Source organism: Calidris pugnax, unplaced genomic scaffold, assembly GCF_001431845.1.
Source record: "Calidris pugnax isolate Ruff unplaced genomic scaffold, ASM143184v1 scaffold58, whole genome shotgun sequence".
Taxonomy (NCBI): Eukaryota; Metazoa; Chordata; class Aves; order Charadriiformes; family Scolopacidae; genus Calidris; species Calidris pugnax.
Genome location: NW_015090868.1, coordinates 7,371,781 through 7,399,066, shown reverse-complemented (window position 1 = coordinate 7,399,066; position 27,286 = coordinate 7,371,781). Strand labels below are relative to the sequence as shown.

At 40.2% G+C, this 27,286-nt stretch overlaps 1 protein-coding gene across 1 annotated transcript in view; it reads left to right on the top strand.

Annotated features, from left to right (window-relative positions):
- The first annotated feature begins 1,048 nt into the window (after positions 1–1,048).
- WWC2 (WW and C2 domain containing 2) overlaps positions 1,049–27,286 on the top strand; it is a 98,542-nt gene continuing 72,304 nt past the window's right edge. The window contains exon 1 of the mRNA XM_014945647.1: positions 1,049–1,401. Within this exon, the coding sequence (XP_014801133.1) occupies positions 1,271–1,401 (131 nt within the window). The 5' untranslated portion in view covers positions 1,049–1,270. The remainder of the gene's footprint in view (positions 1,402–27,286) is intronic.

Here is a 27,286-nt window from a genome sequence, read left to right as displayed (position 1 = left end):
TCCCCTCCGCCCCTTTGCCCCCCTTCCCTCGCCTCACCTCAGCCCCTTTGCACCCCTCCCCTCGCCTCGCCTCACCTCAGCCCCTTTGCACCCCTTCCCTCGCCTCACCTCAGCCCCTTTGCACCCCTCCCCTCGCCTCGCCTCACCTCAGCCCCTTTGCACCCCTCCCCTCGCCTCGCCTCACCTCAGCCCCTTTGCACCCCTCCCCTCGCCTCGCCTCACCTCAGCCCCTTTGCACCCCTCCCCTCGCCTCGCCTCACCTCAGCCCCTTTGCACCCCTCCCCTCGCCTCGCCTCACCTCAGCCCCTTTGCACCCCTCCCCTCGCCTCGCCTCACCTCAGCCCCTTTGCACCCCTCCCCTCGCCTCGCCTCACCTCAGCCCCTTTGCACCCCTCCCCTCGCCTCGCCTCACCTCAGCCCCTTTGCACCCCTCCCCTCGCCTCGCCTCACCTCAGCCCCTTTGCACCCCTCCCCTCGCCTCGCCTCACCTCAGCCCCTTTGCACCCCTCCCCTCGCCTCGCCTCACCTCAGCCCCTTTGCACCCCTTCCCTCGCTTCGCCTCACCTCAGCCCCTTCATGCCCCTTCCATCGCTTCGCCTCACCTCAGCCCCTTCATGCCCCTTCCCTCGCCTCAGCCCCTTCCCGCCGCTCTCCTCCCCCGTGGGGCTGGTGGCAGCGGTGGTGGCTGTAAGGGGACTCCCTCTCCCCCCGCCACCTGCCCAAAAAAAGGCGGCGGGGACGTGGCCGTAGAGCTTCAGCACCTCAGCCCCCCTCAGGTGGTTGTCTCCGAGGGGGTACTGCTGGTTCGGAGGGAGGCGGGCGGCCCCCCCCACCTCCTCCCCTCTCCGCGCTCCCCCGCCGGGCGGTTGCCGTCCCGGGGCCTGCCCCTCCCGGCCCGGCGGGCAGCGCCGGCAGGGTTAACCCTGAGGAATGCGGCGGGAGGAATGTGCATGCAGATGAGATGGATGCTAATCTCATGCTAATGAGCGGCGGCCGCGGCCGCCCGGGGCTCAGCCGGGCTCCCCGCGCCCAGACGGCAGCTGGCCTCCGCCGGCAACCCTGACCCGGGCTGCCGCGGCGCGGGCGAGGCGGCAGCCCCGGCATGGTGGACTGAGCCCCCGGCGGCGGAGGAGTGCTTCCCCTGAGCGGCCCGCTGCCTGCCTTCCCCCCCACCCTGCCGCCGGCCCCTTTCCCCGTCCCGGGTGAGGGCTTTTCCCGCTTCCCGGCTTTCTTTCTGTCCCTATGGAGCAGCTACCCGCCTCGCCCGACCATGCCTAGGAAAGCGGGGAATGGGCAGCTCCCTTTACCCGACGGCTGGGAGGAGGCGAGGGATTACGACGGGAAAATCTTCTACATCGACCACAACACGAAACAGACCAGCTGGATCGACCCCCGGGACAGGTGGGTGCGCGGGCAGGGGGTCGGCGTGGCTTAATTGAAGAGTTGGGGGGAGGAGGAAATCGCTGGTGTTTGGGAAGTTCCCGACAGGTACCGAAGTTTGCGAGTCCCTCCCAAACCGGAGGCGCCATCGAGCGGGGCCGCCTCCCTCTCTCCCTCCCTCCCTCTCTCTCTCCCTCCCGCTTGGCGGAGCCTCCGGGACGCCAGTCCCTCCCGTGGGCCTCCCCCCGGGGACCGGCAGCCCCCCTGGGGACCTCCTGCCCCCGCGGCCCGGCCCGGCCCGGCCCGGCCAGCTGTGGCGGGGCAGCGGGAGGCCTGGTGCGCTCCGCTAGGCCTCAGCGAGCCCCGGTCCTCTCAGCATTACCCCCCCTTCCCCCCGCCATCCCGGGGTTGTTTTGCTGCCCGTTCCAGCACTTCAGAGCTGTAAAAATCGGCAAAAAACTTCTCAGGAAGAGTTTGGGCAAGGGAGGTGACCCGCCTGCTCAAAGGCTTCTCGCCCAGGAGTCCAGTCTTCCAGCTGGGGAGGGATTCTGGCTCTTTGGGGAGGTTTCAATGGCTGTTTTTGATAGCTGGGTGAGAGACGCCCAAGATACCTATTGTAGAACGTGTGTGTTGTCCCAAATAGTCCTGAAAAGTAATGAAACCCCCAAACTTCGTGCGTGTTATGAAATACAGTGTTGCTACGGACAACAGTGCCATCTGATTATCAAAAACTTTTAATAGGCATTAAAAATGTATGGAACAAGCTGCACTGAATTAAAAATGAAGGCCTCGGTTTGTGTTTCCCTGGTGAAATCGGAAAAAGGTAGCCGTGGCGAAGCTTGCTGGCTGTAAGTTGCGTGGGGAAAGTTGTGACAAGCATCATATGTTGCGTTAGGGCCTCCTTCTCTCTCCTGCTTGCTGTAACAGCAAATTCCAGCAGTGACACACTTAAAACTTAAATTCCTTTGTACTTCAAAACATGTAAAGTGCCTTGTCAATATCAGTGAGGTGGGAAGGCATACAGGACAGTGGTATTTATTACACCTGGCCTTCTCAGGTGATTGAGTTTTGGGTTTGTTTTTTTTTTTACCTCAGACAATAAAAGCTGGTTTTACTGTCTCTAAAAATTTGAAGCTATGTTTAGTTTCAGACTTTTAATTTGTTTTTGCAAAGCAGAATACAAGGTGCCATGATTGAGATAAAGCAAAATGTGTCATTGGAGTGTACTCATTATAATACCACCTTTTGAGTATGCTCATTTAAAATTTATTTTTTTTTTTACACATTCTGTAGTCCTGAAAAGTTCAGGAGTATTCATATTTGGTGGCAAAAGCTGAGTCTTCATTCTCATTAACAGAATGGACAGTGAAGTGAGTAACACTTTTGTACTTGTCATCCTGTAGAGAGAGGATAAATATTATTTCATTAATATTTTGATAACAGGTGGAAGAGAAATCAAGCCCTGAGACTTCATAATCTGTAGTGAGAACTAAGGAAGTAAAGACCTTTTTCAGATAGAGTGATATTTGAAATAATTGTTAACCTATGTCAGTCATGCAAAACAGAGAGAGGGATTTTGCCCTAAGTGCTTGAGAGAATCTGAGTTTTAGTGTACATGGCTGAACTGTGAATCTGAATTGCCTGCGCAGACAAGAGACTGACAAGCCCATTTAATGTGCAGCTTATGGTATTTGTGTTTACAATATCCATATTTACAAGCTGTATTTATATTGGTGACCTGATTTGGAAAAGTAAATAAGAAATGCATCAAAGTCCTGTGATGACTTTGCTCTAGGTTCCATTGTATCTTCCACATATTTAGAGAATAGATGTTTGGAAACCATGGAGGACATAATTAGGGCTTGCTGTCAGAAAAACTGAAAAGTGATCTTCCAAGTTTGTCAATAAAATAACATCTGGATTCATGCCGTTTCTAAAACTTCTCTTAAATTGTCAAAATGAAGAGAATAGGTTCTACAGAAAGACTGAAAACACATTCCCTTGTTTGATGGTACTTTAGGACTTCTTTTTTTTCCCAACTGTTTTTCTCTGATGGAGGTCATAAAGTTTTCATAATGTACTTGTAGTTTATTACTGTACATGGGCTCCTAAAATCTTTCATTGGTAAAGCAAGTGCAGAACAGATAAGTTTTTCTGGACAATATTCCTTTTGCTGTTGTTACACTGCATTCCCTGGATGATTGCATAGAAAAGTAACACTTGATGTTTTAAAATAATTTTTATCCTCTTTGATTTAGAAGATACAAATACTGAAGAGCAGTGCTGTGAGACATCAGCCATATGTCTGTGGGTTGCCAGGTGTATTTGAGCACAATTAGGAACCTCTTTGTTACTGGTTTAAAATATTTATGTCTAGAAATAAGCTGTTGAAAATACTGTATTTCAGAGCTTCTAGGAAAACTTGTGGTGGTGTTTGTTTGGTTTTGGTTGTTGTTTTTTTTTAAATACAGTGATGCTTTATCTCGTGCTTTTCTAGACTGTTCTGACAGTACATGTATTTGTTGCTGCTTATATAGTGCAGGTCTCTTAATATAATGATAGCCTCATGTACAGCTGTGAAAAAAAAAACCCCACAAACCTCATCTTTTTTTTCCCAACTGTTTTTCTCTGATGGAGGTAATAAAGTTTTCATAATGTACTTGTAGTTTATTATTGTACATGGGCTCCTAAAATCTTTCATTGGTAAAGCAAGTGCAGAACAGATAAGTTTTTCTGGACAATATTCCTTTTGCTGTTGTTACACTGCATTCCCTGGATGATTGCATAGAAAAGTAACACTTGATGTTTTAAAATAATTTTTATCCTCTTTGATTTAGAAGATACAAATACTGAAGAACAGTGCTGTGAGACATGAGCCATATGTCTGTGGGTTGCCAGGTGTATTTGAGCACAATTAGGAACCTCTTTGTTACTGGTTTAAAATATTTATGTCTAGAAATAAGCTGTTGAAAATACTGTATTTCAGAGCTTCTAGGAAAACTTGTGGTGGTGTTTGTTTGGTTTTGGTTGTTGTTTTTTTTTAAATACAGTGATGCTTTATCTCGTGCTTTTCTAGACTGTTCTGACAGTACATGTGTGTGTTGCTGCTTATATAGTGCAGGTCTGTTAATATAATGATAGCTTCATGTACAGCTGTGAAAAAAACACAAACCTCATATCAGCTTCAAGCTTGGAGCTCAGTTTTCAATTTTGCCCACTTCATTTATCTGAGTAATCCCAGTGACATGGGAGAATCTCACATTTGTAAGGGCAGGAGTGACTTGGCTTGTTGTGGTTTAGGAGTGTTTAATGAAACCCCCAAACTTCGTGCGTGTTATGAAATACAGTGTTGCTACGGACAACAGTGCCATCTGATTATCAAAAACTTTTAATAGGCATTAAAAATGTATGGAACAAGCTGCACTGAATTAAAAATGAAGGCCTCGGTTTGTGTTTCCCTGGTGAAATCGGAAAAAGGTAGCCGTGGCGAAGCTTGCTGGCTGTAAGTTGCGTGGGGAAAGTTGTGACAAGCATCATATGTTGCGTTAGGGCCTCCTTCTCTCTCCTGCTTGCTGTAACAGCAAATTCCAGCAGTGACACACTTAAAACTTAAATTCCTTTGTACTTCAAAACATGTAAAGTGCCTTGTCAATATCAGTGAGGTGGGAAGGCATACAGGACAGTGGTATTTATTACACCTGGCCTTCTCAGGTGATTGAGTTTTGGGTTTGTTTTTTTTTTTACCTCAGACAATAAAAGCTGGTTTTACTGTCTCTAAAAATTTGAAGCTATGTTTAGTTTCAGACTTTTAATTTGTTTTTGCAAAGCAGAATACAAGGTGCCATGATTGAGATAAAGCAAAATGTGTCATTGGAGTGTACTCATTATAATACCACCTTTTGAGTATGCTCATTTAAAATTTATTTTTTTTTTTACACATTCTGTAGTCCTGAAAAGTTCAGGAGTATTCATATTTGGTGGCAAAAGCTGAGTCTTCATTCTCATTAACAGAATGGACAGTGAAGTGAGTAACACTTTTGTACTTGTCATCCTGTAGAGAGAGGATAAATATTATTTCATTAATATTTTGATAACAGGTGGAAGAGAAATCAAGCCCTGAGACTTGATAATCTGTAGTGAGAACTAAGGAAGTAAAGACCTTTTTCAGATAGAGTGATGTTTGAAATAATTGTTAACCTATGTCAGTCATGCAAAACAGAGAGAGGGATTTTGCCCTAAGTGCTTGAGAGAATCTGAGTTTTAGTGTACATGGCTGAACTGTGAATCTGAATTGCCTGCGCAGACAAGAGACTGACAAGCCCATTTAATGTGCAGCTTATGGTATTTGTGTTTACAATATCCATATTTACAAGCTGTATTTATATTGGTGACCTGATTTGGAAAAGTAAATAAGAAATGCATCAAAGTCCTGTGATGACTTTGCTCTAGGTTCCATTGTATCTTCCACATATTTAGAGAATAGATGTTTGGAAACCATGGAGGACATAATTAGGGCTTGCTGTCAGAAAAACTGAAAAGTGATCTTCCAAGTTTGTCAATAAAATAACATCTGGATTCATGCCGTTTCTAAAACTTCTCTTAAATTGTCAAAATGAAGAGAATAGGTTCTACAGAAAGACTGAAAACACATTCCCTTGTTTGATGGTACTTTAGGACTTCTTTTTTTTCCCAACTGTTTTTCTCTGATGGAGGTAATAAAGTTTTCATAATGTACTTGTAGTTTATTATTGTACATGGGCTCCTAAAATCTTTCATTGGTAAAGCAAGTGCAGAACAGATAAGTTTTTCTGGACAATATTCCTTTTGCTGTTGTTACACTGCATTCCCTGGATGATTGCATAGAAAAGTAACACTTGATGTTTTAAAATAATTTTTATCCTCTTTGATTTAGAAGATACAAATACTGAAGAACAGTGCTGTGAGACATGAGCCATATGTCTGTGGGTTGCCAGGTGTATTTGAGCACAATTAGGAACCTCTTTGTTACTGGTTTAAAATATTTATGTCTAGAAATAAGCTGTTGAAAATACTGTATTTCAGAGCTTCTAGGAAAACTTGTGGTGGTGTTTGTTTGGTTTTGGTTGTTGTTTTTTTTTAAATACAGTGATGCTTTATCTCGTGCTTTTCTAGACTGTTCTGACAGTACATGTGTGTGTTGCTGCTTATATAGTGCAGGTCTGTTAATATAATGATAGCTTCATGTACAGCTGTGAAAAAAACACAAACCTCATATCAGCTTCAAGCTTGGAGCTCAGTTTTCAATTTTGCCCACTTCATTTATCTGAGTAATCCCAGTGACATGGGAGAATCTCACATTTGTAAGGGCAGGAGTGACTTGGCTTGTTGTGGTTTAGGAGTGTTGGGGAAACTATTTGAATTGCTTTGTTCTTCAGGGGGTTTTAATGTTTCGCACTGTTCAGCAGTAGATTTCTCTCCAAACATTTATGGTACTGTGCTGGTTTGTTTTGTAGACTGGTGGCCCAATGGAGAGGGCACTTTAAGATACAAAGTATGAGAGAGAGAAACAGAAGGGCAAGAACATGGGAGTTGTAGTAACATTTCCACTTGCTAAATATATAGATGTTATTTCTTTGTTTATGACTCCTCCAAGCTACAGCAAACTGAGAACTCACTGATATCGACAGTTCTTCTGAAATTGTTTTACTGTAAGAGTGGAAATAGCCCAAAATATTGTATTCTGCTACTACTTGACAAAGTTACAAAAAGACAGCTCTGGACTGAAGAGGATGAGCCAGATGAAAAGGTGAAAAAGGGCTAAAGGAATTCATACTTTTCCTTGAAGTTCCCATGAAACTCTCTTAAGTTCCTGGGATAGTGGGTTATGGTAAGGTGGTGTTGTGGGTGGTTTTTTTTTTTCTGATAGACAGTTAAGAGGGGCTTGGGATGGAGACTGAAATTTGAAAAGGAAAATGTTTAGGTTTTTCCATTGTTCAACATATTTTAAGTAGACCTTATGTTGGTATATTCCTTAGTGGAACCAACAGAGTAGAGCACCAAGGAGGAGCGGAATAGGTGACAGGAATCTTGGTACCCTCAAATCTTCAGCAGCTGGATGATGTTTGGTTTTCTTACCAGGAATGCAGGGCTTCTCATCTTGGTTTCTACATAGGAAATTGTCTGTGCTCCACTGCTGATCACCACTGACTCAAAACAGAGATATATATATATATATTTATTTAATAGGTTGCCTGAAATGAGTTCTATGTCACAAATTCTGAAGCTCTCCTGTCAGAGTGGTAAGGACTGGGCTGCTATGATAACAGAACTATCCTTTCTTTCTGCCTTCCTTCCAGTGTGGGGAAAAATCTGTTTAAAATATATTTGTACTTCTGAAATAGTTTGTGGCATACTTCTGCTAGAATGTTTCTAGAGTACTTGTTAACTGTATAACCAAGACAGTGCTTGAGAAACATCAGATGTGCAGAAACCAGAGATCTTTTTAAGTTAAGAGTGTGTGAAAGAGTTTTCTTTAGGGTGATGTGGAGAGGGAATGCAGCTTCCATTGCTGCTTTCACCTTTTGTAGTGAAAATGCTACATTTATTTTTTTTCATGGAATTCTGTAACTTGTGCAAGATTTGTCTGTATTGGAACACTTACGAGGTTCAAGCAATTAATTGTTGTGTTCCCCTTTTCCCTTAGAAAAGAAGGATATAATTGTTCCTTACTTTTCCCCTGGAACTTGCTTTTTCTTCTCCTGTGAACAGCAGAGGCTGCGAGAAGGGAAGATGCTGAGGTTGAAGCTACTTTGGCAGGGGGACTTTTCATCCTGTCCCTTTCCTGGGCACTATGGTAGCTCAGGGGTGCGTGGTTAGAAGGCTCCCAGTTGCAGTGGAAACTTGGAGAAATAGGAGGTGTGTAAGATTCTGCTCTGATAAAAGTTAAATTAGCAAATAAGAGACAGCAGGAAAGGGAATAGTATGATGGGAGACATCATCAGAGAACACATTTGAATCGATTCTTTTTTGCATCAAAGTAAGCTGTGTTGTGACAGATGAGCAGAATAACTTTTACTAGGTGAAGCGTCTGTTGTCTGAGGCAAGTTCAGTTCTGTGTGAAATTGGTGATTGCAGGATTTCAGCTAAAATTGGAGAAAATTCAGATATGTTAAAACTTCTGGATGGCTGGAAGGGAACAAAATTTAAGCAAGAAATAGTATGTTTCGCCTGTCCTTTGCAAAATAGTGATGTTAAATTGAAGTGTTAGTCATATTCTGAATGGGATGGATCTTAATTCTGTTTTAAGTGCAAGTCTCAACATTGCTGATTTAAGGTACAACTGGAACAACTACCTGATAAATCCTTTCTTTAGGCTGCTGCTTGCTAAGAACAAATTTAATGGTAAATCATCACTGAAAGGCCCCCTTGCTCATTCCCTTTCTATTTTTCCTTACATGTTTTCTATTTTCCCTTACATCTCCCTTGTTTGCTAGTAGCTGAGGATGGAGTGGGGTTTTTACGTTTTTGGTGGCGTGGAGCTGTTGAATGATTGCCTTAACATACCATATGAAATTCTAACCTTAATAAGAAATAGTCACCTGCCTAGTTTGGAAAATCAGTAGAGGATCATTTGATAAACAGTTGTACATTTTGATGTATAACTTGCAATAATCCTGTAGTGAGATAGGACAACGATTTTTTTCTTTTCCCCAAATATATTTTTTTCTACCTTGTTTCATCCTGTAGTATCATTTGCTGTTTTTTATCCCAATTTCACATAATTTGTTCCTGTCTCCTTGTCTGCTCAGGAATGTGCATATTCCCTGTGAAACTCTCTGGTATCTCATTCTGGTTTCAGTGACAGGTTGGTAACTGCTTTACCATAATTGATGTATATTTATTCAAAATAAAACCCGTGATGCAAGTACTGAACTTGCAATGAGAGACTAGCTGTGCCTGAACTTCTGACACCTTCATTTGTTTATCCAGTGTAAAGCAGAATTCTAATATTACAGTGCTAATATAGCTGTGATAGCATCAGACAGTGTTAAAATACATAGTGATTGGGTATGTGGGTTTTTTAACCAGTCTGTCATTTGCTTGGGGCTACGTGTTGTTGATTTTAGCATTAGTGAAAATGGCTATGGTAACTCTGAGATAACACTTTTATTATTTATTTCTCGGGGGGGTGTGATAGGGCTGCACTATATCTTTCTTCTCGGAGCATGTCAGGAGCAAGTCAGGAAATGCTAGGGAGTATTTGCTTGTGTGTGCAAAGTGTGTCCTGCTGGTTAAAGCCAAGGACTGTGACCTGGTATGTAAAGTGGGGCAAGTGGTCTAGACTGTGGTTTATCCAGACCTGTGTTTGTACTACTTACCTGCTGGAGCTATTTCAATTAAAATCCAGCTTGATTTACAAGATAGTGTTACCGTAGTTGTCGTGCACAACGTAGGCCTTAATGGGAAGTTGTACACAAGAAGGAAAATAGACCTTTTCTCAAATGAATGGAGCTGACCTGTTTGCTAGAGATTCTTCCTACTACAGTATGTTTAAATGAAGGAATATTTCAGAACTCTCTTATATTTTCAGAGAAGGGGAACTGGCTTTGAAATAATGTCTGTGAAAGAAGTTCTAATTTTTACAGGTAGGGGTCAATATATAGATCAAATAAGACAAATTATTTACAGCTTTAGAGATCTGTACAGATTACATCAGGAATTCTCATTTTTCTCCAGCTAAATAACTTGTGTTCGACCCTATGGTTAAAGTTCTATGTTTTGAAGATCATAGAATGGTTTGGGTTAGAAAGGGACCTTAAAGACCATCCAGTTCCAACCCCACTATTGTGGGCAGGGAGACTTGGGGGGGTATTGCCTTCCCCCCACTCCCCCTTCTTTAAGTGTACTTTTTTCAGGTTAATTTGCTTTTGGAATTTTTTTGTTGGTTAGGACTTCTGGGCTAGAGGCCGGTCTGTCCGTGGTATGAATGTATTCTGTCAACTGAAACAATCATTTACATCTCATAGAACAAGATAAGGTGCTATCCTTTCAACTTGGATACTGTTTGTACTTGAAGAAAGGCAACTTTATCTCATCAACTCTGAATGTATATTGTATTCAAAGTAATTGTTTGGATATGTAAAGAAGTATTGTCTTTGGACAGCAAACTCAAATTTCTGCATACTCTTGCTGCATGCTATATAATGCTGTATGTTGGCCCTGCTTTGGTATGTCTGTGCTGTTCTTCTCAATTCATTAAATCAAACTTCAGTCTTTATTTGAAAAACAAAAAGAACAACGATACTGGGATGCATTCCATAATGTGGTGTTTGTTCTGATAATCAGTGCTAAACTGTTAGTCTTGCCCAGATGAGGATATCTTATGGCTATGTGGGACTCCACTGTGCTTTTTGTATACCCTTGGGGGATGTATTCCCAGGTGTACCTAAGCCCATTGTCCATCCAAATCTGACCCCATATTCCCAAGTATTCACATATTACCAAATGAAAAATCAAGTCCTTTCTGGCTCATTCTGTCAGTGCTGTCTTAACATGTGATGCCATCTTGTACAGCGATTTATGACAAATTTTCGAGTATGACCTTGCAAATGTTGGGTATCATTGTATTTTTTTCTAAGGCATTGCACTGATTTTAATCACATTCCCAGTAATGGACAGTTTAATGGTCTGCAGGATCTGACCTAAATGATATTTTGGGGGGGGAGGGGGGGGGGTTGTTGCTTGAGACTTGCCCCTTTTTGGTTTGGATGGAGTTGTACGGTGGTGAACGATTCTAGTTTGGAGTGCTGTGGAGTTCTCTGAGAGGTTTGCAAAATAAACTATGATGTGAATTTATGGCCCAAAACTATTCAGTACAAAATACCAGAGTGAACGGTGACAACTGCCAAAACTGGAATTGGAATGTCCGTAGAGTTGGAGTGAAATAGAGAAAACAGGATACAGCTCGGGTGATGTGATCTCCAAGGGTCTGACTTGAATGTCACCCTTCTGAAGCAAATAATAGTGTTCCCTTTAATTTACTGGATTGGAATGTAGACCTGTAGAGAAGTCCCAGAAATTGAGGCTGCTTCTTCTGTGTTTCCATATCTTAATGTTCTGGTCAGTAGGAGTTTTGCCAAAGTTTTTCGTATTTCCTACATTCTTTTGCAGTGCCAGCTTTGTTTTGTGCAGAAGTGGCAGACTGAGGTAGTGCTTTGGTGGGTTACAGCACAAAGAAGGATCCTTTGGAATGGAAGTATTAAATATTTAAAATACATTTTGCTGAAGCATTGGGTAGTAAATGACTGTACATAAAGAGGATGCAATTCCAGACAGCGATCTGACAAGGAGGAAAGACCTCTTTCCGTCATTTTATGAGCATTGCCATGTTTGAAATGAACTGTTAACACATTTACAATCATTCTGGTGAATTAGGAGAATGCTATGGATGTGAATAATCATCGGAGACCTTTACAGGACATTCCTGCAATAGTGTTCAAATGACTGGAGAAATTATGGGATGCAGCAAAGCACACCAACACCGTAAGCCTTTTAGTCAGGCCAGTGCAGTCAGTGGTTTTCTACTGCAGTAAGTAAGGCTTAATACACAGGAACTTATACAGAAAACAGAAATTTGGTCAAGTTTCTGAGTTTTGCTTGTTCTTTTCTGGTTTTCCTCTGTTACAATCCTTAGGCTCTCTTTTTATATCTACTCTTTGAGAGAAAGACTTTAAGACACCTCAAACTTTAGTTCACTAAGGAGTTGTCAATTGGTTACACTGCTGTGTTACCTGAATTAATGATACTGCGGTCTAGAAGGTGAATTTCTTATAGTAAACCAAATCATTGTGGTGATACGAATTAGGCTTTTTGGTTCTTCCTTATGTTGTTATTCTACCTCAGTTGCTCGTGCTCCAGACATCTAAAATGAGCCATGGACTTCTTACCTGTGGTAGGTTCCTGATTTGCATTTAGGACCTGGCTGACCCATTTGCTCAGAATACATGAAAGCCATCAAAGCTTTATTTTTCAAGTTTTTGACAAGAAAGCAAGCTTTGAAGGAAGACAACTGTAGAATAGCTAATGTGTTTATCTTAAAAATCTTTAGAACCTCTTATACTTCGTGTTCCATGTCCTTTTTTTACCAGTAAGGTTTTGCTGAAAAGTTGTAAGATATCTTCTTTCTGGTCATAGTTGTCATACCTAATGAGGCTAGTATTTTAAAAATACATGAAGAGTATTAAAAAAAAAAAAAAGTAGTGCTCCCATAATCAACTCTTCATTTTTAATTTTATTCTCCATTTGGCAGGCGTATGAGATAATATGAGAAACACCTTCTGCAGGTGTCTGGTGTTGAGGGATGACAGTACTTCTCAGAGGACCCTCCTTGTGGCAGGACTGTCATTGCTTATTGAGGCAGTAGGTTTCTAACAGATATTTTGGGAATAAGCACTCAGAAATAGCTATTTCATAATAATTTATTTGAAAATATTTTTTAAATGGCCAGTATTAGAACTTTATCTGAATGCTTTTTTTCCTTAGGTGTGAATAGTACCCATCTGTTTAAGGCATGCAGTGATGTTTAAAGCTGATGTTGCACTGATGATGAACACTGTAACATTCAGATATCATGAAAGGTTTCTTATGGCCTTGATGATGGTGATGTCCTGATGGGGCTATTACAATTACATGAAAAACTACGTAAGAACTTAAGTACTTAACTTTAAGCATAAGATGGTTGGATACTTGCAAATAATTTTGAAGAATACTACTTCTTCTCAGCCTTTTAGACCAACAGATGGAATTAATCTCCACAGGAAGTCATCTGTGTAGATCCTTTATTAAAAGGAGACTATATTGTAAGTAGAGGAACTTGTGAAACTTGGTAGTTTTTTTTCCCTGGAGATATGTTCTTTGTGTGAGATTGCAAGCTCTGATTGGAGGTGTTCCACTGCAGAATGTTTATAAACTTTCTTGGGCTCCTTTTTTCCACCTTACATGTCATGGGAATATTCTGATATCTAGCAGAAGCTGAACTAGCTGTTTTTACACTCTTGATGAGACAGACAGAGGGACGGAGAGGTTTTATACTAATATTTTCTGCAGTTTCTCCTTCCTGTGGTGCCTCCTGATGCCGAGATGAGATTTGATCCTGACTCATCCTGGTTACATCTGAACAGAACTATGTGTGTCAGGTCATACCCTGGAAACCTAGTCCCACAGTCACCTGAGCTATGATCCTCACCAGAACAGGTTGTAGGTCTCTCATGGCCCAGCCATAACTCGGCACTGGGAGATGGGACTGGTACTTACCCAAGTTTCAATTCATTACAAAGTGTCTGGCATCTCAGGAGATGGGAAGCACTCGCAAATCCCACTTTTCCCAGTTGAGATGTAACCAGAGTGCTGCCTTTTGCTCCTCAGGAGATCTTCTCTGGCTGTTCATCAGCCTGACGCTGCTTGATGATGAAGGTAAAATGGAATATTGAGGTGGCAAAATCCTTCAGATTGCCCATTCCTATAGTGGGAAATCTGTTCTCTTTTCAAGTATGTCTACACTGAAGTCACAGAATTCTAAGCTAATCGAGAAGGAGAGTAAATAAACTTCCTGCTGCTGTGGACAAACTCATCAAGGCAATTTAGAGACAGTTTTTCTTTATCTGTAGTGTTGAGACCTTTGGATCTACAGTAGAAATATCCTAAGAATATACTGGGTAATGGAAATCAGATATTAAGTTGGAAGAGAGGAGGGTGGAAGGAGAATCTATATGATAATTAACAGTATGCTTCTTTTTAATTTATTTTTTTTAAAGTGAAAGCAGCAAACCCAGGATTTTACAAAGTCCATGTTTACTCTTCTATTTCAGGGAAAAAAAATATTAGTGCACTACTGTATTTCAGTTCTGCCTGTCTGGTTAAGATATATTTGATTTTCATATGAAAACATCTTTAAGTTTCTTTCAGAGAATAAAATACTTCATGATACGATATGATTGGGGCAGTATTTGGCTGACACTTGACAATTTGGGTTGTCTGACGCTCAGATGAATTTATGAAAAAGAAACTGAAGATTTGATTTCTTGAAGAGAATTTTGCCCTAGTAAAGGCTTAAAGATGTTTCCCTTTCCACATTTTGTTTCTCTTTGACACCCTTTCCTTCAGTTGTATTACACAGCTATTTGTGCAACTTTGCTGTGAACCAGAGGAGAAAGTCTTGCTGTTTTTAAGTCTACAGATGAAGAAAATTTTCCATAGAAGGTCAATATCACAACAAAAGCTTATAGTACTATTAGTACTATTCTATTGCATCAGTGAAAAGTGAATTTACCTTTTTTTTTTTTTTTTTTTAACCAGAGGAGAAAGTCTTGCTGTTTTTAAGTCTACAGATGAAGAAAATTTTCCATAGAAGGTCAATATCACAACAAAAGCTTATAGTACTATTAGTTCTATTCTATTGCATCAGTGAAAAGTGAATTTTCCTTTTTTTTTTTTTTTTTTGAAAAGATGGATCCTCTTCCTTAAACTAGACTTGGCACTGAAGACTTTATCTTGTGACAGCACAATCCCTGGACTAAGGATAAATTAGGTATAGAACACGAATCAAATGAATACTGACTTTAGTCATCCATCCAGTTGTTGAAGTATGTGAAAGTAACAGCAGGCAACTGATGAAAATTAGGGTGGTTTTTTTTAAATAGAAACCACAGTGTTTTAACATGGAGATATAATTTATACTGTTCATTATGTTGAAACTGATGGGCCAATATGTCATCTGTATCCCAGAAGAGCTTTAAAAATAATTGCAAATGGAATTGCAATGATTTACTGAATCAGAAAAAAATTGGGAGTGTGGCCTGGGATTTGTGGGCAAACACTAGAACAGGTTGCCCTGAGTGGCTGTGGGCATGACTTGGAGCGAAATGCTCTGATTTAACAGCTGCCCAATGCAGACAGGATGTTGAACCAGATGACCTCCAGACGTTTCTTGCCATGTACATTATTCTGTGATTAACCTTTTGTTGGTGGTTCTGTTTGGTTTTGGTTTTGTTGGGTTTTTTTTAAAAAAAAAGGGAAAAAAGTTTCTGGGGAAGACTGACCTGCTATTACTGAAAGCAAATATTTCAGGATTTTATAACCAGCCATTGCCTTATTATTTACCAGGCATATTTGGGTAGATGTGGCTTTATCAGGGCTAGATCATCAAATTAACTAAACATCATATTTTGGAAAAAAAGACTAGTGTCAGAGAAGTAATGTGTTGATGTGTAAATTCAAGGAAAGCACTTATTACCATACTTTGACATGAAGTCCTTAATCCCAAACCACCTTGATGGAAAAATTGGGTGATGATCAAGTGGCTGCAGGACAAGGAGACTAAAATGTGCTATATTGGAATGGGAATTACGAGGGTAGTGGGAGATTACTACTGGTGTTTTGCAGACTTGATGGCAGTAACTCAGCCATTGTCCACTTCAGTAGTGTCTGTATAACATTTGGCTCTATCAATCCTACAAGCAAAAGTACAGAAATTCAAATTCTTTCTCACTTTGAAGATCAACTCTCTTCTATGTGGTATCGATACAGATCTTCAACACTCATGAATTAGCATGTACTTCTAACAACATGAATTTTAGAAATTTGATGGGGAAAATGTATATTACATCAAGTGGTTGGTTTATTAAAGATACCTCTGGGTGGGCTACATTATTTGCAGTGTAATGTTAAAGTTACTACTACTAAATATACTAGAAGCAACTAGTTATGATTTTATTTTTTTTCCTGTTCCTTCAAATGTGACTTTGGAAGGGACAAGGTTTTAAAGTTAGTTCCAGAAGGCACTTTCAGAGATGGATGATTGAAAACAACTCTCCTGAATGGCACCTTGCTGTACTTTGTAGATCATAACAGCTTTTATTCACTACTGTGATTGTTTTTTAAATTACTACCTGTGGATGAATACTTGAAGGAATTGGCCTGCTGGCTACATATTTGGTTTGATTGGGGGCTATCTAGAAGTTGCCTTTAAATTACATGGGGTTCTTGATGATCCTAGCATTTTCTAATCTTCTTTGTACTACATGGATTGTTTTGTTTCTTAGATTCTTGCAATTTTAGCAAGAATAGTAATTCTACCTTTATTTTTTTTCCTTCCTTTTTAAAAAATGTGTCATTTCCAGCTAAGATATACAGAGATACTTCTTTTAAAAATTATAAAGATGCTGGGTTTTTTGCATTATTCTTTCACTGGAAGCTGTAAATTGTGTAAGGAATAATTATTGTACTAATAGTTGCTGATGGACTGGAAACTGTTGAATTTATAAGAGCTGCATTTGTCACAGGGAAAACTCCAAGTGGCATCTGTAACAGTAGTGTACAAAAGCCATACTGCTTTAATACTTTATTGAAAAATATCAATATGGCAGTAGCATGCTACATGTTTTTCCACAGATGGACGTCTCATTGGACTGTCACTAACAAGACAGGCAGAATGAAAAAAAAGAAAATGAATGTCATTAGACAAAGTTGACAGTTGAAGTTGGTTGAAATATTTTGAATAAACGGGGTTTTTTTTCAGAAGTTGCAGTGTTGATAAGTCTGTAGAAAATGTTTCAGTCTTCTGTTTTGATGAAAAAAAAATTATCAGAGGCCCTTTTGGGAGTGTAAAAGATTGGGAAGATTTTTATTGCTTGTTAGTCAGGGTACTGGTCTGGAATGTGAGAGAATCAGATTCCAGTCCTTTTCCTGGCTCAGAATAACTTGGTGCTATTGAAAAGCCATCGTCCCTGACTGAGTGAGACAAAGAGGTACCTGAACATCCCAGGCCTGTTTCCTGAACGGCCGTAACCCCAGGCAACAGGAAAATCTAGGTTTTGGTTTTGAAAATGGAACACTTTGAAAATTTTCTCGGGAGGGGAGAAAAAGCAGACAAATGAATAAAAAGAAACAATGCTGTAGAAATTCCTGTGGAAGGTAATTGTCCTCTAGATAGCACTGAGAGGTGTGCCTATCACTAGAAATATTTAACCAATCAAAGACTATCCGTAATCTCCATAAATTCCTCTCTGATTTTTATCAACGGCAGTTCCCAGCTTCAGTTGCCATGTCCCGTGTGCCTTCTGTTCCTAGGATTTGATCTTTTCCCTTTTCCTTCAGAAAATAGCTCGAGTGAATAAGCAGAAGGTAGGATGGCGATGGAAAAAGCAGGTCTCGGCTTGTTCTGTCTGTATGAATAGTATGGAATAAATAAAAGGTAGGTAAGGGTGATGGCAGCAGGAGAAGGCAACATTTTTCAATGCCATGAAGTCCACAACATGTTAACAACAACACATCTAGGACTGTTAGCCACTGGCAGAGAGAGAGTGAGTTCCTTTGTACAGCTTGTGTTATTCTGCTTCTTGGGCCATGAAGAATTCTTAGCCAGGCCTTCCTTTGCAATGTCCCCAAGAACTGAGTTCAGAAGTAACTAGCTGTGTTTTTGGGCTACCTGTGCCCTTCAGAATTCCTTTCCCACTTCTGCTTTCCTTTTTTCTGAGGCATAGAGCAGCTGGAGGAAGGAAAACAGAAGGAAACAAAGGCATCAAGTTTGGAGTGTTTCGGTCCTTGTATTGTCTTAGTAGGGAGTTGGCAGGCTACAGACATCCCCCGTACCTCAGCTGAGGGATTCCTCTGGCCTTTCTCTACCTTGTTCTGCACCTGCCAACTGCAAATCAGGCTCTGCAAACTGTCTTCTGTCCCACTTTGACAAACAGAGTTAACCATCTAACGCAAGTACCTCCTGGGGGTATGTAAAAGACGGGTAGACGTAGTGCTTGGCGGTATGGTTTAGCTCTGGGTTTTGTCATCAGTATTAGGTTGACGGTTGGACTCAATGATCTGACAGATTAATTCTATGATTCTAAGGATCACAGGAACGCCCCGTCGTGTGGATCATTTTGCCTGTATCCCTGCTGTCTGAAGCAGTTGTCCCTACTGCAGCACACTCTCACAGCCCATTCACATGGGCCACCCGTGAAGGACTTTGGTTACAGCCTAAGCATAGTGAGTGTCAGTACAGTAAAGGTCCTTTGAGCATCAATTCAGCTTCCTGGTCAGGTTTGTGAAAGGAAGAGATTTTTTCTTCCCAAAGCCCAGTGAAAGCATCAAAAAAAGCTCTAGCCTGCTTTTTTTTAGTTTTTTTTTCAGCTGGCACAGGGGATTGCCATGCTCCATCAACCACGCTAATTCCTTGGCTGCCAGCGAGGGTCACCAAGCGCTGCTGCTTCCTTGTGGATCTTCCAGCAGCTGGCTTTAGAGGGACAACAGGGAGAACAAGGCACGGAAAAACAAGAAGGCAACAGTCTTAGTTACTTTGCAAACTCTATCTGTCTGTTGCTCGAGGCCATGAATTTCTTCTGCAAGGTTCTTTTCCAATGCAGCCAGATATTATCAAAACCTAAACGTGGTGGTGTTTGGTTTGGGTTTTTTTGTTGTTGTTGTTGTTATTAGGGTTCCAAATGAAAGTTATCTGCTGTTACGATAAGGCAGAAATCACTTCTATACAGAATGTCTTGTATGTGTTGATGCAGAAATGCTAATAATGGTTGAAATACTGTAATGTTAAGAAACAAGCAACACTGTTGTTCCACTGGTTCCAGCAGACCGTGCTGGTACCATTTGGTAGATGATGTCTCTAGTTCTTTAAAGTGATACTGCTTCTTAGGTAACTTTATGTAAAGCAAGCCAGAGACCTTGTTACAATCTGTTTATTGTAAATACAAGCTGTAGAAATACAATGACATTTAACACAGAGAAAGCAGTAAGGTGAAGGTGATGGGCAAAAATGAAATGCTTCTTGTATCCTTGGCATGAAGCAGTGAAATCAGCAAAAAAGACAGAACTTAAACCCTTTCACCCAGAATTCCAATAAAGAGCAGCGTTTTTCCACTATTTGTTCAGTGTAAAAACTGATGAAACACAGGAGTTGGGTTGGGAGAGGATAAAATTGCCATATAGTGAAAAAGTCAGTGAGGAGCTGTGCAGATCTCCTTTAGGAAGGATTGCAAGTGCTTTATTTTATTGCAAAAACGTACTTTTTCTCCCTTGCTGTTCTTGCCTATGAAGGTTCAGTTCTTCAAAGCATGGCACAAAAAGAGATGCTGGGCAGACTGATAACGGAAAGCATGGAATGATCAGCCCACAAGTGTGTTAAAAATGTTTAGAACTAAATGTAAAAGAATGGATTTTTTCATTAAACAAGCACACGGCGCTGATGATTCCTATCAACTTCTACCATTTCAAAGACTTGACGGAAGATCAAATCTCTCTTTTTACGGCTGATTTAAATCAATCATTGTTCTGTCCGGCAAAATTCCAAGCCCCCATTTGAAAGCTCTTTTGAGAATTATCCTTCCCCCACCCTAGGTTATATCTGCCAGATCAGGAAATTCCAGCTTCTTCTCTTAAATTTACTATGGAATCCCCAGAGTCTAAAATGCAGAAAACAGATTTTTGCTGGACTGTGAATAATCACGATCCTCTCTTTCTTCCCTAACCTTTTCACGTACTTTCCAAACCAGAGCTTTAGCCACGCCGAGTGCCTGCAGATAAGCTAAAAAAGAATTGCATGGACTGGCATGAGCTTGGAAATCTGTCCTCTTGTTAGGTCAAACTCTGCGCTCGTACGCATTCTGACTGAATGTTAATTTGCATTGAATTTGTTTTCATTGCTTGACCTGATACACTGTAGAGCACTGAAATGCATGCGGGCATCTAATGGCATTTTTAACAGATTAGAAGTTTGACTCCTATTTAATTACAGCGCTCCTACTTTGAAGCTTTTCAATACTTCTGAAAATTGTTTTAGATGACTGATGTTTATAGGATGAGAGTCAGAAGCCTCGCCTCCAAGTAGATGTGTTTTGTTTCAAAAGCTTGAATGATACATGAAGTAATTTCCCAAAGGAACCTTAGGACATCATGTAGAATTGGAGGAAAAATAGTATCTCCAAGTATTAATATTTATATTAAAGATTTTTCACAAAAGCAACTGATGTAGATTGATTTATGAGAGATAGTAAGAGACTTCCATTGAGAAGTTTAAAGAGATTACATAAGTAATTGGAGAGCAGAGATTTGTATCTGGACTATCTCTTAAGAGCAATCTTCTCTATTCAGTTTAAAAGAATAATAAATGGCGAATGAAGATGTAATGCTTATCTTGGCAAGGAGTGACTGCATATTTCCACCCCGTGAGCTCGTGTTGAGGTTTTTCATTACTCAAACTGTATAAAAACTTTACGTCTAACAAAACACTTAAAGTGATTTTTATGAAGTAATCATTTAAAAATACTGTGTCTAAGAAATTCCAGTAGTCTGTGAAACTGCAGCTTTCTAGTCAGCTGAATTTATTGAAACATTGCTTATACTGCAACTTGCCTCTTCCAGTACAAAAGATATATACAGCGTGGGAGATTACTGTTTAATCAATTGTTTATGCTTAGGCATTGTTTTTCTATGAAAGTGCCTCTGCTCACTATTTGAGACGGTATTGTCGTTTTCTGTGTCATTAGCAATTGTTTTTAAACTCTCTCCTCACTAGAGCCTCATTAAGGAACTAATTCTGGCAAAAAAAAAAAAAAAGTCAAACCAGCAAAAGTAAAGCCTCTCAGAGAAGGACAAAATATTTTTTAGCTTTTTAGCTTTTATTTTGGCAAACATGGCGAAAGGTAAGTAAAGTATTAATCACAGACGAAGTTTGCTTCTGTCCTTGTTGAAGGTGATGGCAAGGCTGCCTTTGACTTCCTTGACTTGTTCTGTGAGGTTGTGCATCCTTCCCAAATGTGACTTCACCTCACATTGCTCTACTTTGAAATTCAAGTATCCAGTAGATCAAGGTAGTGCAATAAATAGAAATTTTCCTAATTGCCCAAGCTTTTCCATGTCGCAATACAGCAGGAATTAAATGCTGCCCTCTCTAATTTCTTCCCTTTTCTCAGAAATAGGGCTTTGCAACCAGGTAAGGTTTGTTGTTAGTCCAAAAACCCCTCAACCTACCAAAATCAGCCTGTTAACTTTCACCACATAAAAACTGCACAGGGTAGTTAATAATCTCTCCAGTTTTGCATGTTCAGTTTTCTCTGTCTTAGTAGCTTAATCATAATGAGTAGTATTAATAATCATGTATATTATGGTATTGCCTACGATCTCCATCAAAAGCCAGGGTTTCAGGGTCTGTTAGGAACTCAATATATTGTTTCATGACTAGTTCACACCAATCTGAATTGGGACTGAAAGTGGTTCTACCCTCTCTCTTGCATTGGTGTTAGTACCAGCAGTGAACTGGTTAGGCAGATAAACGGGTTAAAAAAATAATAATAATAAAAATTCAATCTCTCCCATTAGTTTATTTCTTTGAACTGATTTACTGTGGAGCTCTCTGGACTAGCTTAGCTTTCCATTTTTACTAAAATTCAATATTGGCCCTATATTATATCCCATAAATGGGATTAATGTAAATCTAAGAAATGTCAACTTCAAGTAGTAGTTCTTTTAAAAAACATCATTTGTGACTATTACTCAACTGAAGAAAAAAAAAAGTTAGGAAGAAATCTAGTGACTCATTATAAAATGTTAAATAACGAAATGTTTATTAAATAAGAATATATTAAAGGGACTTCAAAGATACCTTTGCTTATGAGTTGTGGCAGCTCCGTAATGTCCTCTGTAGTGAAGCAGTTTGAAGAATTCTGCCGAACAAGGATCCAGTTTGAAGTGTGTGCAAAAGGCTAAAGTCTTTTATTTTTTCCCTTTTATTATTTTTTCCTCCCACTGGGAAGCGTTCTCTTCACTTTCATCAGTGTAAATTAACTCTTAGGATTTGTCTATTATGTATTCTTCTCTGTTGCCAAAGCATAAAGTTTGTGGCATACTATTTAGCTATGCCGCTATTTTAGTAGCTATCTTGAAAACATCTTGTTTGTTTGTTTGTTTATTTGGGGTTTTTTTTTTTTTTTTCTTTTTAATCATTAATGTAGAGGTCAGCAGCCTCTATATAGCTAGAGTCTTTTCTTGAAATTTACTTTGTGACTTTGTGTCTGACATGGTTTCGGTCTTCAGAATTCCCAGTTCCAGTCACAACAGCTACGGGAAAGGAAGGGGTGGCAGATTTAATTCATGTGCTAGAGGGAGAGTGAATTTAGAATAGAAGCTCCAGTAGGAAAATGGTTACATCTGGAATATCATGTTTATTGTCACTGTGGATCTGTTCTTTGTATTTTTTGTCTGAAAATTCAGTTTTTGCAAGGATTTACAGTTTTGCCCTCAGTAAAACACTGTGGCAGTGAGGTCCAGGTCTGAGTGCATGTTGTACAGAACTCTTTTGTCTGTACTTCTGTATGTTCTGCCTCTGCCTCCTTATAGTGTGAGAAATAGAAAATATCTCTTCCTTTCCTTGTATACAGTATTTCCACCCTGTAAACAACATCCAAATTAATAATTTTAATCTGTTTAATTACATTACATTCTATACCCTGATTTCCATTGCCCGATTTTCTCTGTATCTTGTTCTGTGATTTTGCTTTCTAGACGTCGTTGTGGTGTATCTGTAAATAAGCTGTAGGCAGTTTGGCTTCTGCTAAATGTTGAGCTGATTCTAAGAGCCGAGTTCCTCAAGGAGTTGAATGACTTCTTCACCGGTGTTGGCAAAAATACTTAATGCCCCTTGTTCCAATTATAAGTGATTCAGTGGTATGAGAACTCTTCACAGGTTTTCATGCATAAACTCTCCTTTTTTAATTTTGAGTTTTTAAGCGTTAGTGTAAGCAATTGAGTTTGAAAACGTGCAAAATAACCTCGCTTTGGTGTTCGCATCTTCTTTCCTCTTCTTCCATATGTTTTCACCTTGAAAGGCAGGACTGGTAAAACATTGCTGTTACCTACTCATTGGGAGTATTGTGAATATTGTTTTGATGTTTGTACACTTATTTGAAGAAATTAGGATAATTTACTCAGTGCTACTAGTGACCGCAGCCAGGGACTAGGTTTTAATACGTACTATGCTCTCTGAAGTAATTCTTTAACCTGGATTAGAATAAATTTTTTTAAATCAGTAATGCAAAATGCTAATAAACCTGAAGGGAGTGCATTTCCACACATGGGAAAGGCAGACAGCTCTATTCCAGTCCGGTAGGTAGAGCATTAGCTCATCTGGCAGCTCCAGGTTCCCTTTTACAGCGTCTCACAGAATTCCTCAGCAATCTTTGCAAATTACTGCCTTGGAATCATTTCCCCTGGTCTGAACAACTGTTTGTGCCAAATGTACTCGGTAAAGAGGAATGTGTGATAAGCAATTGTATGCTGGGGGTAGAGGAAAGGCTTATAAAAGTTCAGTGTGCTTTTTTTTGCTTATTTTTTTTCTTTTATTCCCTTTTTTCCCCCTTCATTTTCCCTTCTTTTTTTGAGCTTCACCCTTCTAGGAATCAAAAAGCATAATCGGACCTGAAAGATGTTTAGTCAGTTTGACTTGAGAAGCAAAAGCTGGTTTCTTATTTTTTTTTTTTTTCCCAAACAGCAAATAAACTACGTATGTGCTGTGTTCCTGCTAGTGACTACTAGAAAATTTGCTGCATTCCTTACAGGTTTTGGGGTGGGTTTTTTTTTCAGGCAGTTTCTGGCAGTGGGTGTGTGGGAAGGAAGTCACAGCAAAACATTTAGATGTTTCCTGTTGGATAATTGTTGCATATTTCCCATTCCTCAAACATTACGGCCCTGGGAGGAAAATTTAATCTAAAACTTGAGTTCAGTTAATGTTATGAATAAAGAAATATAAAACCAGTAAAGATGCTGAAGGAATTATGCATTGATTTTGTTTAATATAATGCTATTTTGGGAGTTTCTTGGAATATACAAAGAAAGGTAGTTTAATTTTAATAAAAGCATTGCAAGCTAGAGTTCTACATATTAAAATAATTGGTGGAAGGGATTGACTATAGGCCTTAATGTGTATCTGAGGTCTTCTTATAATTGTATTTTACTTACTGTAGTTTTACAGTACCCTATAAAGTTCAACGTTAAATTTGTGTGAAGCAAAAGTATTTACTACAGCCTTTGCTCCTTATGTCAGTTTTGTGCAGTTTTACTTACCTGTAGGTCAAGCTGTGGCTTCCATTGGTCTGCTTGAAAGAGTGTAAAGTTTCTTCTAGAGGCTCTTCTATGAAACTGTAGCTGAAATGATTTAAGAAAACTTTCTGAACCATTTGCAACAAGGGTTGGTAGAGTTTTTTTATGGTCTCATATTAATATTAAAATATATATATTCCCTCTTTGTTGTTTTTTTTACTATTATGCTGCTTGCAGTTGTATAGAATCAGTGGGGGGTGTGTGTTTGTTTTCCATGTAAAAAATGGTTAATGCATTCTAAAGATTTCTTCTTCTCCTGTAGCATCTGGAAATAGTTTCCCGGTGCCCAGATGTTGGCCAAGTGCTTGTGTGTGCCATTTACGTTCTGATCTAGCATAGCCTTTTTGCAAGAGGAGCTGCAGCGTGCTGCAAAACTCATAATGGTGTAATGAAGTATGCATTCAAAATTGTTACAAAAGAAATGACTGGATGAGAAGCTGGAAATCGGGACACGAAGAACTCAGTTATTGAGAATAACTGTCTCCCCTGGGTTGCAGTTTATCGGTCTGTAACCAAATTTGCGTGACCTCAGGGAGCTAACTCAAGTTGGCTCTTCCCTGTTCCTGGAGTGGTTGGGCTGGAGGGCTACACCATGCTGAAAGCTGAGGGTTTGGGAGGTTATTTGAGATGTTCAGATGGATGGTACTTTTTAAAAATGCTTGCCGCAGATTTAAGTTTCCTGCTACTGAAATTGGTAACGCTCCTGCTGGCTTCAGTGGGAGCAGAGTTAGACAAGGAGAGTCTTTAAATATCCTCTCTATGAATCCAGAGGTTCCTGGCAATGCAGCGTTTGTTTGCAGGAGTGAAGGGGAGTTCATAGAACAGAATTTTAAAAATCATTTTCTGTAGCTGATGAGGTGAGTAGTGGGGTGACTTGGACTAGTGGATGTACAAAATTACAGAAAGGAGGAAGGGGAAAGGGTAAGGATAGGGAAGATCTTTTAATACTGATATTAACTATCATGATTGTTTTCTGGGCTTGACTGTGTTCCTTCTTGGAAATGCATTTCTCTTCCCAGATTTAATTTTCACACCACAGAAATGTCCTATGTTTAACCCTTTAGCAGTTAACTACCTGCTATAAAGCCTGATTTTGATACTTAGTGCCTGACACACAGCCAAGCTGACAGATCATCCAAAATAACAGAAAAATGTTTTAATCCTCTATTAAAGCGTATCTGGTTTGATTTATTCTGATAAAGCATTCCAGCCTATGGACATTTTCCTCCTATTGTTTGTTATATGATGCTTCAATTAAATGGTCAGCTTTTGCAGACAGATGTTGCTCCCGTGGAAAATTATTGCAGAGTTTGCGCCTTTTTTGAATTTCCCAAACCAATGCTTGACTGGGTTTGAGGAGTTTTTGGTTTGTGGTTTTGTTTGTTTGTTTGTTTTTACTAGTGTATTTCTAAGGGTGCATCTTCCTATTGAAGAGGAACAGTTTGATAATAAATGTATGAAATGAGAAGCAGAGAGATACAAGTAAAGGAAAAGAAAGAGAGATACAAGTAAAAGAGACATTTCCACGTTAAGTTTGCAGGACTGGGAACACTTAAAATTACTAGAAAAAAATATTGATGATGTTTATGGCATTAGATTAAAACTAATAGCTAAGTTTCCTGACGTTTTTCTCAATTGATGACAACAGTTTCCCTCTATCAAATGTACGGCCGTGTATATACAAATAACCTGTAGCAACACTGCACATAAAAAGCCTTTTCATAATGTCACTGCATTTGAGCTTTCCGGGGGAAAAGCTCAAAGGTCGTAGCGTTGGTTTATGGCCGTGGAATTATCCCTGTGCTGGGGTATGGTTATCAGACATTCCTCACATTCCAGGTGTCTAATATTATAGTGCTTACATGCCAGCGCAGGACCAACTGCTGCGTCAAAGAAAAACGCAGGAGAAAAACTTTTCAGGGCATTACCCCTTTCCACTCCTCTGCCCGACCCCCTCCCTTTCCCCCCTAACCTTTCCAAATGTCATCTTTGCATTGAACTTGACAATGTTAAAGGGATAAACAAATTAGAAGCAGTGATTAGGTTGGGGAGTTTTGCCCTACAAAACCAAATAGCGAATATGCTGAGCTGGAAAATATCAGTTCTCCTTTTCATTTAAATATTTGTTTTCTTCTATCAGTGATAAAATGATGTATAGCTGTGTTCAGTGTAGGGTTTTTTTTTTTTCCTTTCCCTGATGGTAATAGTTAAGTGGAAGGCCAAACCAGTTTATCATCCTTAAAAGGAAAAGGAAACAAAAACCCCCATGCCAGCAGGCAGCTTGACCTGGTCCTGCAACCCACTGGGTGTGGGTCCCTTCCTTCCCAAAACTGTTCTTCCCTTTCTGGGTCTCAGATATTCCATTTTTGTGCCTTTTCAGCAGCACCTGTGAAGGGACGGAGGGAGCTGACATTGAGCTAATGTTGACCCCTTTGCAACTGGGAAGAGGCAGATATGCTCTGATTCATTACCACTATATTTTTATGGCAGTGATTAACATGCACGTAGCATCTTCTGGTAAGGTGGAAGGTGTTCCCTCTGCGCCCATCTCCCCCCTGTCTTCTGCCTCCTGGACCAAAATCTTCTATCTGTGTGGTCTCTGCTTGGTCACTTGCATTCATGTCTCTGCCTCTGAGAACAGCAGCCCCCTGGTTTGTATTTTTTTCTGTGGAAGAAACAGACAAGATCTTTAGAGGACCTCAAGATTTCCAGCCTTAACTTCCAGCGTAAAGCTTTGGCAGTTTGAGAATGAGCATTGAAGATAAGTCTTTTA